At 38.9% G+C, this 13,972-nt stretch overlaps 1 protein-coding gene across 1 annotated transcript; it reads right to left on the bottom strand.

Moving 5' to 3' along the window:
• Positions 1–11,720: 11,720 nt before the first annotated feature.
• LOC129678990 (olfactory receptor 10X1-like) lies at positions 11,721–12,743 on the bottom strand. The gene is made up of 2 exons (XM_055609954.1): positions 12,138–12,743; positions 11,721–12,044 (listed from the first exon to the last, which is right to left on the bottom strand). The coding sequence occupies exons 1-2, from the start codon at positions 12,741–12,743 to the stop codon at positions 11,721–11,723; spliced, it is 930 nt and encodes a 309-aa protein (XP_055465929.1).
• Between the last annotated feature and the right edge of the window lie 1,229 nt (positions 12,744–13,972).

Raw genomic sequence — 13,972 nt, 5'->3', positions numbered from 1 at the left:
GGAGATAACCTAGAAGCCCAGCACAGATGTAGCCCATGGCAGCTCAGTCTCCAAGTGAGTTCCCTAGTAAGGGGAACAGGGACTATCTTTGACATGAACTCAGTGGCTGGCTCTTTGATCACCTCCCCTCTGATGGGAATAGTAGCCTTACCAAGCCACAGAGGAAAACAATGCAGCCAGTCTTAGTGAGACATGATAGGCTAGAATCAGATGGAAAGGGAGGAGGACCTCCCCATCAGTGGACTTGGAGAGGGGTATGGGAGGAGATGAGGGATGGCGCTACAGCTGGGATACAAAATGAGTAAACTGTAATTAATATAAATAATTAAAATTAAAATTAAAAAAGAAGAAAAAAAAACAAAGAGGATGTTTGTGTCACAGTTTGGAGACTACAACAACATTAAAATATTCCATCCATTTTGTCTCTAGCGAGGGACTTAGGGCTACATGGAAGGTACTCATGTGAAAAGAGGGAACAGAGAAAGAGCGCTGTCACATGGAAAGACAGGAAGTAGGAAACTAGAGAGAGGCTGACTGCTATTGGTACAGCAACTCACACTCACGAAACTGATGCATTTCAATAGGGCATTACTATGGTGAGATGAAACATCCATCTACTTGTGTAGCAGAACCTCTATGACTAAATTATTTCATTAGGTCCCACCTCTTCAAGACCTCCTGTCTCAACTCTGACATACTCAGAAAGGGAATAAAATTTTAGTACATAAGTTTGTTGGACTAAGTCATGTCCATACAGTAGGAGACTCTTTCATCACAACACTCTATGTTCTGTTGATTATTTATTTATTTATGGTTGTTTCTTCCTTTTTTTTCCCTGAGAGACAGAAAAAACAAATCAGCTGTTCTCTGTGTAGCCTCAGCTGTCCTGGACTCTTTCTGTAGACTAGGCTGGCCTCGAACTCACAGAGATTCAGCTGCTTCTGCCTCCCTGAGTGCTGGGATTAAAGGCGTGTGCCACCATTCAGGGCTTAATGTTCTTTTTATTTTGAATTTGCATTTTTATATAGTCACACTTTAAAATGAGTTAAAAGAAGGAAGAGACATCAATATATGCCTATATTTGTGTTTTTAACATTCATAGTTATCTTTATCCATAATACCTTTTTATGTAACATTTTGAATCTTTTATTTATTATTGAAATTTTCCTGCATGTATACAATGTACATTGATCGTATCGCCCCTTACTATCTCCCACCAGTGCCCGCTGAGTTCTCCCAACATGTCTCCCCTTTAAGTGATGTTTTATTTATTTCCTAAAGTAATAATCCACTAAGGCCAATCAGCACTGACCACATATGCATGTGTGTGTGGCAATCCACTGGGACTTGAGCAAGCTATAGTGGTGACACTCCCAAAGGACTGTGACTCTTCCTCTCTCGTGAGCCATCACCTGGCAATGACTTCTTAGAGGTGAGGTCCTGGAAGCCCCTGTCCCATCTGTGCTGGAATTTTGATTGGCTTGGTGTTGTGCAGATCTTCTGATCTTGTGCAGATCAACTAAGCTGCCAGAAGTTCATATGTGCAATAGCCACAGCATGTCCAGAAGGCAGCAATTCACAGTTCTCCTCATCAGATTTCTTGCATTAGTTCCACTTGCTCTTCTGCAGTGTATTCTGAGCCTTATATGAGAGAGGTTGATACATATGACCCAATTGAACTTGAGCAAATAGTGTCACATATTTTCAGTTTTTTTGTTTATTCCTTTTATTGAAAATGGAAGTTTTTTCCCTCACATAAAATATTCTGATTATCAGTTCTCATCCTCCTAAACCTCACAGTTCCTCTCCACCTTCCTCCCCTTCCTGATCCACTTACTCTCTTTCTGTCAGTCATTAGAAAATAAAAAGGCTTCTAGAGGATAATAATAAACTGAAAATATAATAAGATTAAAAACAAAACCAACACACTGGAATTGGACAAAACAAACAAACAAACAAACAAACAAACAAACAAAAGAAAAAGAACCCAAGAGAAGGCACAAAAAACAGAGATCTACTTCCAATGTCCATCCTATTTGTCTTTCTAAGTAAGGATGACATTCCCAGCCCCTTGTGGGAGGAGCATCCTAGCTAGGCCACAGAGGAGGACATTGCAGCCAACCTTGGTGAGACCTGATAAGCTAGGGTCAGATGGAAGGGGAGGAGGACCTCCCCTATAAGTAGACTTAGAGAAAGGCAAGGAGGAGATGAGGGAGAGAGGGTGGGATTGAGAGGGAAAGAGGAAAAGAGGCTACAGCTGGGACACAAAATAAATAAAGTGTAATTAACATAAAAAATAAAAGTTATATATGAAAAAAGAAATAGAGATCTACTCAACTACATTCAAGAATTCCATAAAAATACTAAGTGGGAGCCTGGCATGGCACACATCTTTAACCCCAGCACTTGGGAGGCAGAGGCAGGTCAATCTTTGTGAATTCAAGGCCACCCCGGTCTACAAAATGAATCCAGGACAGCAGCACTGTTATATAGAAAAACCCTGTCTCAAAAAAACAAAGCAAAACAAAACAAAACCCCCAAAACTGGTCCTTTGCCTTATGGAAACTTTTCAGTTTTAGGAGTCCCATTTACCAATTGTTGATCTCAGTGCCTGAAGTGTTGGTGTTTTCTTCAGGAATTTGTCTCCTGTGCCAATGCGTCCAAGACTATTCCCCACTTTTTCTCCTATCAATTTTAATATATCTGGTTTTTATGTTGAGATCTCTTTGACCCACTTGGACTTCAGTTTTGTACAGTATGATAAATATGGATCTATTTGCATTCTTCTACATGCTGACATCAGTTACACCAGCACCATTTGTTAAAGATGCTTTTGTTTTTCTATTGTATGTTTCTGGCATCTTTATCAAAATCAGGTGTCTGTAGCTGTTTGGATTTACTTCTGGGTCTTCAATTTGATTTCAGTTATGGACATTTATGCCAAAGCCATGATATTTGTATTCCTTTTGCTTTATAGTATAGCTTTAAATCAGAAATTATCAAAGCTCCAGAGGTTCTTTTATTGTTCAGGATTATTTTAGCTATCTTAATTTTTTTTGTTGTTGTTCCATATGAATTTGAGAATTGCTCTTTCAATTCTTTGTAAAGAATTACTATTGGAGTTGGGGGTAGTGGTGATGGCACATGCCTTTGATTCCAGCCTTCAGAGGCAGAGGCAGGAACATCTCTATGATTTCGAGGCCAGCCTGGTCTACAGAGTGAGTCCAGGACAGCCAAGGCTACACAGAGAAACCTTGTCTCAAAAAACAAACAAATAAAAACAAAAATTTATGTTTGAAATTTTTTTTAGTCTAGAATGTTTTTTTAATTTATTCACTTTACATCCTGATTATAGCCCCTTCGCTCCTCTTCTCCCAGTCCCACCTCCCTCCTCTTTTCTATTCCCCTCCCACAGTCCTCAGAAAGGGGGAGCCATCCTCCCCTACGAACTGACCCCAGCATATAAAGTCTTATCAGGACTGCCTGCATCCTCTTCCTCTGTGTCCTGGTAAGGCTGTCCTGCCAGGGGGAAGTGATCATAGATGAGGCAACAGAGTCCATGTCAGAGACAGCTCTGCTCCCCTTACTAGGCGACCCACATGGAGACTGAGCTGCCTATTTGAGCTGGGCTTTTCGGTCCTCTCCATGCCTGCTCCTTCTTTGGTCGATCAGTCTCTACAAGCCCCCCCTGGGCCCAGATATGTTGGCTCTGTTGGTCTCCCTTGGACTCTTCAGGTCCTTCTAACCCCTCATTCTTCCTTAAGACTGCCTGTGCTCTGCTGAAAGTTTCCATTTTTATTCATTAAATAAAATTTTGAAAACCATTGAGTCAACCATGAGGAAAAAAAATTCAAATTTGGAACTAAATGATTTAAGATTCAATGTTGGAAATTTTGTATGTATACATACTAATCTCACAAAGTATGTTTGTTTTATATACTATATGATAGAAAATATGAGTACAATGATATATTGACAATGGTTTCAGGTTACCTTTGTGATTTAAAGATATAAAAATAAATATTATTTAAATTTATAGTTGTTCATAATCCTATATTTATTTATTTAAAAAAATATTTAAAATCACTTTACAGCCTGACTCAACCCCCTCCCTTCTCTCTTCCCAGTCCCACCCTCATGTCCTCCTCCCATTCCTTCCTCTCCTTTTTCTCAGAGAAGCAGAGACCCCCAGGGGGTATCAATCCACCTTGTCACCTCAGGTCACAGTAAGACTAAGGACCTGGCAAGGTCACATTCCCTTAGCGTAGCTAGTGGAAAGAGATCCAGTGGCAAGAAACAGAGCCAGAGACAGCCTTTCCTTCTGTTGTTAGGGAACCCACCTGTTGACCGTGCTGCACACCTGCTGCATATGTGGAGGTGGTGTAGGCCCAGTCCATGCATGTTCTTTGGTTGATGGTTCAGTGTCTCTGAGACCTCCCACCATGGGCCCAGGTGAGTTGTCTCTGTAGGTCTTTTTGTGCTCTCCTTGACCCCTCAGGTTCTATCCTTTCCATGACTCTTCCACAAGACTCCCTGAGCTTGGCATATTCTTTGGCTGTGGGTGTCTCCAGCTGTTTCCATCAGGTGCTGTAGGAAGCCCTCGGAAAACAATTAATGCAGGCTCCTGTCTGTAAGCATAGCAGAATATCATTAACAGAAACAGGAGTTGCTTCTCTCCCATGGGGTGGTTCTCAGGTTGGGTTAGTCATTGGCTTGCCCTTCTCTCAATTTCTACTTCATCTTTATATTAATAGGAATTATTGTGAATCTGTAGACTGCTTTTAGTAAGATGGCCATTTTTACTGTGTTAATTCTACTGATATGTGAACATGGAAAATCATTCTGTCTTCTGATATCTTATTCAATTTCTTCAGAGACTTGAGCTTCTTGTCCTATATGTCTTATATTTGCTTTGTTGGAGTTATCTCAAGATATTTTATATTTTTTATTATATTTTATATTTTTGTGGATATTGTGAAGGGTGTTTTTTTCCCTAACATTTTTTCTTTCTCAGCTTGTTGTTTATTGTTTGTATAAAGGAGGGCTATTGAATTTAATAGTTAATTTTGTGTCGATCTGCTTTACTGAAGGTGTTTATCAGCTGTTAGAGTTCTCTGACATTTGGGATGGCTTGTATATGTTATTATGTCATCTGAAAATAATGATACTTTGACTTATTTATTTCCAATTTTTAACCCTTGATCTCCTTTAGTTGTCTTATTACTGTACCTAAAAGTCTATGAAGGGTGTAGATTGCCTTTTCTTGTGCCTGATTTTAGTGGAATTGCCTTAAGTTCTTTCTATTTAATTTGGCGTTGGATGTTGGTTTGCTTTATATTGCCTTTGCTGTGTTTAGGTATTCATGTAGTATTCCTGATTTCTGCAAGGCTTTTATCATGAAGAGGTTTGGAATTTTGTCAAAGGCTTTTTCAGTATGTAATGAAATGATCATTTTTTTCTTTCAGTTTGTTTATATGATAAAATAAGTTGATTGATTTTTGTATGTTGAACCATCCCTGCATCTTATTTAAATTTCTGGTGAAATTTGGGACTAAAACCTAGAACCTCTCCTTGGATGTAGCCTATAGTAGCTCAATAACCAATTGGTTTCCCATAGTAAGGGGAACAGGGAGTATTTCTGACAGGAACTCAATGGCAGGCTCTTTGACCTCTCCACCCCCAAAGAAGGAGCAGTCTTGCCAGGCCACAGAGGAGGACTTTGCAGCCAGTCCTGAAGATACCTGATAAAACGGAGTCAGATGAAAGGGGAGGAGGTCCTCCCCAAGCAGTGGACTTGGAAAGGGGCAAGGAGGAGATGAAGGAGGGAGGGTGAGATTGGGAGGGAATGAGGGAGCGGGATATAGCTGGGATACAGAGTTAATAAAATGTAACTAATGATAAAAATTTTAAAAAAGAATAAAAAAAAAAAGAAAAAACCCATCTGGCCCTATACCTATTTTGTTAGGGAGAAATTTAATGACTGCTTCTATTTCCTTAGGGGCTATAGACCTATTTAAACTGTTTACATGATCTTGATTTAACTTTGGTAAGTAGTATCTATCAAGATACTATCTAAAATCTATCAAGAAAACTGTCCATTTCATTTAGATTTTCCAATTTTGTGGAGTAAAGGTTTTTGAAGTAACACTTAATGATTCTTTGGATTTCCTTGGTGCCTGTTGTTATGTCCCCCTTTCATTTCTGATTTTGTTAATTTGGATATTCTCTCTGTGTCTTTTAGTTTGTTGGGATAAAGGTTTCTCAATCTTGTTGATTTTTTAAAACAGCACTTTGTTTCATTGATTTTTTTTGTATTGTTCTCTTTGTTTCTATTTTATTAACTTTAGCCATGAGTTTGATTATTTTCTATCACCTACTCTTCATAGATATGTTTGCTTCTTGTTGGAGAACTTTTAGATGTGTTTTTAAGTTTTTAACTTGCTAGAATAAAATTTCATTATTTTCTTTATGAATGTACTTAGCTATGACCGTAGCACTGCTTTTACTGTGTTTCATAAGTTTGGGTTTATTGAGCATTCATTTATGTTGAGTTCTAGAGAACCTTCAATTTCTTTTCTTTATTTCCTCCTTGACCAAGTGGTCACTCAGTAGATACTTGCTCAGTTTTCATGGGTTTGTAAGCTTTCTCTTGTTGTTGAAGCCTAGCTTTAATCCATGCTGGTCTAATCCATGGGGTTATTTAATTTTTTTTTTTTATCTCTTGAGGGTTCTTTGTGACTGATGATATGATTAATTTTTGAGAAGGTCCCATAAGGTGCTGAGAAGATTTATTTGTGTGTGTGTGTTTGGATGAAATATTCTGGAGATATCTGTTAGGTCCATTTGAGTCATAACATCTGTTAATTCCATCATTTTGCTGTTGTTGTTTTTTCAGCCTTGATGACCTGTCCATTAGTAAAAGTGAGTGTTCAAGTCTCCCCTGTTAATATGTGGGGTTCAATGTTTGATTTAAACTTTAATAATATTTTTTAAATGTACCACAATTTCTGTACAATGAAAGATTACTCAGCAATTAAAAATAAGTAAATCATGAAATTTGTAGGCAAATGGTGGGAAGTAGAAAAGATCATTCTGAGTGAGGTAACCTAGAAGCAGAAAGACACATAAGTGGATATTAGCCATTTAATATAGGCTAAACATATTAAAATCTACTGTCCTAAAAAAGCTAAACAATAAGGAGGACCCTAGGGAAGAGGCTGAGACCTCACTCAGAAGGAAAGGGGAAAAGGATAGACATCAGAAGTAGGAGAAGACAAGGAACAGGAAAGGAGCCTTCCACAGGGAGTCTCTAAAAGACTATCCATCACGGTATGGAAGGAGATACTGAGACTCATAGCCAAAATTTGGGCAGAGCACAGGAAACTTTATGGAAGAAGAGGGAGATAGAAATACCTGGAGGGGACAGGAACTCTACAAGGAGAACAATGGAGCCAAAAAACTTGGCCCTAGGGTGCCCTGCTGAGACTGATACTCCATCCAAGGACCATGCAGGGAGATGACCTAGACCCCCTGCTCAATTTCTAAGTGGGTTCCCTATTAAGGGGAGCAGGGGATATCTCTGACATAAAACTCAGTGGCTAGCTCTTTGATTACCTCCTCTGGGGAAGGGGCCAGGGACAGCCTTGCCAGGCCACAGAGGAAGAGGATGCAGCCAGCCTTGATGAGACCTGATAGGCTAAGGTCAGATAGAAGGGGAGGAGGTCTTCACCCAGCAGGAGACTAGGGAAAGGGCAAAGGGGAAGAAGAGGGTGGATGGCTGGGACTGGGAAGAGATGGGGGAGGGGCTACAGTCAGGATACAAAGTGAATAAATTTTAATAAACAAACAAACAAAAAGAAAGAAATTAAACAAAATAAAACTAAAGAGTTGAGTCTCTGTAGGTGGAGTCAAGAGGGTCAACAGTGCAGGGTCATCTTTAGACACAGAGTGAATTTAATTCCAGACCAGTGTCTTCTCAATGAGATCTTGTTTCAAACAAAACAAAAATGATCAGAAAACAGGCAAAAAGAAAATAACTTAATGTTTCTAAAACTGGACACTTGCTTTAAAAGTTGAACTTTTGAAATATCATATATGAAATGCTGTTTACAATAGTTCATATCATGAACAAGTGTAAAGATACTGACTTGTTATTGTAAGGAGCTACTGTGTATTTCAACTAGTATGCTATTTTTGTTAATGTGTACAGAATATATTGGTATAAAGAAAATAAAAAGACTTTTAGAATGTCAAAGGTAGTATTTATTTAACAAATGTGGGTGCTTTTTAATTTGGGGCAAAGATGTTTGAAACTGAGATGTCATCTTGGTGGATTTTTGCCTTGATGAGCATGAAGTGTCCTTCTCATTTCTTTTTCATTAATTTTGGTTGAAAGACTGTTTTGTTAGATATTAAAATGGCTACATCAGAGTTTTTTCTTGGATCCGTTTGCTTGGAAAGAAATTTTTTCAGCCCTTCACTCTGAGGTAGTATCTATCTTTGTTGTTGAGGTGTGTTTCTTGTGTGCAGCAGAAAGATAGATACTGTTTTTGCATCCACTCTGTTAGCCTGTGTCTTTGGGGGGTGGAGTGGGCAGAATTGAGTCCATTGATGCTGAGAGATATTAAAAACAAATTAATTCCTCTTCTTTTGGTGTTGGTGATTGTAGAGTGTGTGTGTGTGTGTGTGTGTGTGTGTGTGTGTGTGTGTGTGTTTGCTTTCTTTTATTTTTCTTTTCTTTTTTTTGTTTTGCTCATATGGAATTTATTTTATTTTATTTTTGGGTGGGGTTGGAGTTAACATTCTTGGGTTCAGCTTTTCCTTCTAGTACTTTATGTGGGGCTTGATTTGTGGACAAAGATTGTTTAAATTTCATTTTATCATAAAGTATATTTTCTCCATTTATGGTATTCAACCTTTTGCAGGGTATAGTAGTTGGGATGACATCTGTAGTCTCTTAGAGTCTGCAGGACATCTGTCCAGGCCCTTCTGGCTTTTGTTAGAGTCTTTGTTGCAAAATTGGGTCTGCCTTCATATGTTACTTGGCCTTTTCTCTTGGAGCCTTTAATATTTGATCTTTGTTCTATAATATAATGTTTAGATTATTATGTGGCAGCGGACTTTCTTTTCTTGTTTGATCTTTTTGGTGTTCTGTAGGCTTCTTGTGCAGTGACAGGTATCTCTTTCTTTTGGTAAGATAAAAATTCTTTTTTTAATTAAATTTTTATATTAATTACAGTTTATTTACTTTGTATCCCAGCTGTAGTCCCCCCTCTCATTCCCTCCCAATCCCACCCTCCCTCCCTCATCTCCTTCCTGCCCCTCTCTAAATCCACTAATTGTGGAGGTCCTCCTCCCCTTCCATCTGACCTTAGCCTATCAGGTCTCTTTAGGACTGGCTGCAGTGTCCTCTTCTGTTGCCTAGCAAGGCTGCTCCTCCTTCGGGGGTGGGGAGGTCAAAGAGCCAGCCACTGAGTTTATGTCATGAGACAGTCCTTGTTCCTCTTACTAGGGAACCCACTTGGATACTGAGTTGCCATGGGCTCCATCCAAGCAGGGGTTCTAGGTTATTTCCATGCATGGTCCTTGGTTGGAGACTCAGTCTCAGAAAAGACCCCTGTGCCCAGATATATTTGGTTCTTCTATTTTTTTAATATCTTCTGAGCATTTGAACTGTAAGTCATCCACGTTTTCTATCCCTATTATTCTTAGGTTTTCCTTTTCATAGTGTCCCATATTCCCTGCATGTTTTATGTCATAAACTTTTTAAATTTAACATTTTCTTTGACCAATAAATCTGTTTTTTTCTGTTGTATCTTCTGAGATTCTTTCTTTCATCTCTTGTAATCTGTTGGTGATGCTTGCATATGCGGTTCCTGTTTATTCAGCTAAAATTTCCATTTCCAGAATTGCCAGAAAACCCTTAGTTTTTGGTTTCTTTACTGATTTTATCTCGGTTTTCAGGTCTTGAACAGCTTCCTTAACCTATTTTATTTTCTTTTCCTTATTTTATTTTCCTTGTCTTTCTTGGGTTTCTTTAAGAAATCTATTGACTTTCTCCACTTTTTGTTCATCTTTTCCTTGATTTCTAGAAGTTTTTTTTGTTTGTTTGTTCTTTAGAGATCTCTACCATCTTTGTAAAGTTGTTTTTAAAGTTGTTTTCCTCTGCTTCAGGTGAATTGGAATATTCAGGCCTTGCTGTCAAAGGATAGCTGGGCTCTGCTCATGCCATTTTGCCCTGGCTGTTGTAGATTGTGTGCTTATACTAATGTATAAGTGTCTGTTTTAGGGGAAGATTATAGGTAAAGATACTAATTTTTGAGTTTGTTTGTTTGTTTGTTTTTTTATATGGGTATTTTGCTCTTCCGTTTTTGTTTCCTTTTTGGTCTTCTGGGTTTTGTGGCCTAGATTTCTAATGGCCTGCTTGACCTCTAAGGCGTTTTGTCTAGGTTGAGGGCTTGACTTTGGGCAACTTGATTGGTTTTTCTGCAGCATGGGGATCTCTGCTCATATTGACTGCAGTGGTCTGCACCTGAGCAGCTGGAGAATGCTGAAATTGTGGACAGTGCCCTGGCCATGGAGCAGGTGGTGAGGTGAGTGGCAGGAGAATGGGTCTTGAGAAACCAAACCTAGGGCTTATGGAGCAGTTCAACTGGCAGGAACTCACTCACTTGTTCTTCGGACTGGATTGGATTGCAATGTGTGACTATTTTCAAAAATTACTTCATTTGTCCTTATAGAGAAATTATACATTATTGAGTTCACAGTCAAATAACTGGACAAAAACAGAGAAAATCTTTCATGGAATTTTCTAGACTATTACGTCCAAATTGTTAGTAAAATCTCTTACAATTCTTCTCTTGCATAATTTGTACAGTACTTCTATTTATTGTTGCTAGAATAAACACTTAACACAAGGTTTATATGTGATTAAGTGTTTTAGATATAGTTTACCTTTCAGAAATTATCAAATATGATTTGTGGGGGGGTCAAATATTTCAATATCACAATAAGCAATTGCATTTGAATATTCTGGCAACAGAAAATAAAGAGACACATTTCTAATATCAGACACTCCACATATCACAGACCATCCAAGTATTGGTATCTTTTTATTCACTGAAATGTGTTGAAACAGTTCTCTTATACATAGAAGTTAGTATGTAGAAGTCATGTGATGCCCCAATAATGAATAGGGCACTATTAACATATTTCTTTATTAGTTATTGAAGTGATATGAATACTTAAAAAGTGGGTTTGTGAGTTCGTGAAGTGTGTGTATGATGTGTATCTATATTTTTACAAATAGCTTGTTGCTGGGTTTTACAACATGTATCTCTGACTGTAAATAGTTTTTTTCTACTGGAAAGCCTAACCAAATGCATTATAATCTGTGCAAAAATATTAATATTTAAGTCACTAATGAAGACAACTGTCTGTGCTGTTGTCCCATCGTTGCATATCATGTTTCTCTGTTTCTTTCTCACTTGTCAATGATGTGTGAGACCAAGAAATTGTTTGGCAAAATCCCCATAAGAGCAGAGCTAGGAGGAGTAGAGAGATTGAATAACTTCCTGAAAGACCTTGAAAAATGCCTGCATATGCTGAGGTGAAAACTCTAATCACTTATTCTTATATCCAAGGCATTCTACAGAGGTCACAGACCAAATGCACTGCTGAATAATGAAGAAAGTAAACCATATATTAACAATAATACAAGGTCATTTTTCCAAGACTACTGTCTTTTTCATGATCTTCCTTAAAGCAGTCTTCATATTCCTATTTCTTAGGCTGAATATGATGGGGCTGAGGAAAGGGGTAATGACAGTGTAAGGAACTGCTATGAAAGTATCATCTCCCCCTGAGGCTTCCGGCTTCAGGTAAACAATAGATGCAAAACCAAAGTGGATGACCACAGTCAGGTGTGAAGCACAGGTGGAAAAGGCCTTTTGCTTACCCTCTGCTGAAGGGATCTTGAGGACAGAAGAAAGGATGAACACATAAGTCAAGAGGATGAGCAAGAATGTACCCAGCAAACCCAACTGCTTACCCTCTGCTGAAGGGATCTTGAGGACAGAAGAAAGGATGAACACATAAGTCAAGAGGATGAGCAAGAATGTACCCAGCAAACCCAACACTGACATCAGTGTGACAATGAATTCTGTGAAGTCACTGTCTAGGCAGGACAGCCTCACAACTGCCCTCATGTGGCAGAAGAAGTGTCTGATGAGGTTAGGTATGCAGAAAGACACCCTGAATATCAGGGCAGTCTCAATTAAGGAAATCAAGAAGCCTCCAGCCCAAGCACCGGCCACAAGCTGTCCACACACAACACTGGTCATCAGAAGAGGATATCTGAGGGGGTTGCAGATGGCCAGGAAGCGGTCATACCCCATCAAGGTGAGAATGATGCAGTTTGTTCCACCAAGACCCAAGAAGAAGCACATCTGCAAGCCACAGCCTGTGACTGAAATGTGCCTGTTCCTGTCCAGCAGATCCACCAGCATCTTGGGGATGATAGTCAGGGTATAGCAGGTCTCAGAGAAGGAGAGTGCACTGAGGAAGAGGTACATAGGAGTGTGGAGAGATCTGTCCACCCAAGTCAAGCCCATGGTGGCCAGGTTGCCTGAAAGAGTGAACATATAGAGGCACAAGAAGACTACAAAAAGGAAGGTCTGTATATGTGGGTAAGCAGAGAAGCCTATGAGAATGAATTTCTTCAGGATTGTTTGGTTGCTTGCCATTGCTTGGGTTCCTGAAAAGTGAAAGAAAGAAAAAATAAACCTTCATTCCTGCTTATTCTTAAATATATAGAAATGAAATGCATGGCATGAATAAGACAAATAATAAGATTACAACATGCAGTCAGTTTCCAAGTTGTTAAGCAAAATTCAGCCATGTATGTAGATAATATGATTTGTTAATTATGCATTCATTTATTCCTTCAAGAATATCTTAATTGTGTCTCATACTGTCACCAGAAAGTTTATTTATTCCTGCCTTACAAAGGTTGACTATCAATGAAAAAGCCTAATGGTATGTGTGGGTGACCTCTCTTGAGATGCTGGCTCCAGGGTTCCGGCAAAACCTTACAGGCTATTGGCATTGTTCTTAGTGAACATTCAGACTTGGTGCTAAAACCTTCTTCCTAAAGAATCACATAATTAAATCATATCTGGAACATTCATTCACATTGACTACATCCTTTAGAACTGCAAAGTTTCCTTTACACTTTTGGGGAGGAAAGCCATTAATTATGTTAACCAAATGTGAACTCTGGGAACTAAAATATGGCTGGCTTTGGACGATATGCTCACTGGTGTGATAGCACAACAAGGTTGTGGGAGTAAGAGATTACTTTCCAGTGGGTTTTAAATCCTGGTTCAGAAGATGGAACTTATGCCTGGTGACATTAACTGGGCCCAAAACTCTTGACTGGACAAGTCATAGGCCATAAGGGAGAATCTATGCTATGTGGTACTCAGTATTCTAATATGTGGAATAGTGATCAACTGCTCCTAAGTTCTTGTCATCATTCCCATAGGTTAGTTCATCCCTGAACACTCTCAGAGAAGCTAATTTTCATCCAAAATGGTTAATGCAGAGAATGGTCAACACACAGGGAATTAGAGCATACTGAGCTCTAATTGGGAAATCTCTACCACGCTCTCTCCCCAAAGGGATCAGGGATCATTGATGAAGAGGAGAATAATTCTTCTAGAGGTGGAAATTGTAGATATGTGCAGAAAAAATTATTTTCTAGACATAATCTTATGTGAATGTGACTGCAAGCACACTATTGGCAAGACAAAGCCAACCCCAAATCTCAAACGGACAGAGGAGGAACACATGAAGCCCCTTCTTTAGCAGAGAAACCAGTGGCCATTGATAGCTGTTGGGAAGTAAAAGTAGTGATGAAGTAATTGGGGCTGGATCAAAACATCTTACGTATGTATGTATGGAAATTTTCAAA

The sequence above is a fragment of the Psammomys obesus genome, unplaced genomic scaffold, assembly GCF_907164565.1.
Source record: "Psammomys obesus unplaced genomic scaffold, mPsaObe1.curated_primary_1811, whole genome shotgun sequence".
NCBI lineage: Eukaryota > Metazoa > Chordata > Mammalia > Rodentia > Muridae > Psammomys > Psammomys obesus.
This window is presented reverse-complemented; position numbering and strand designations above follow the sequence as displayed.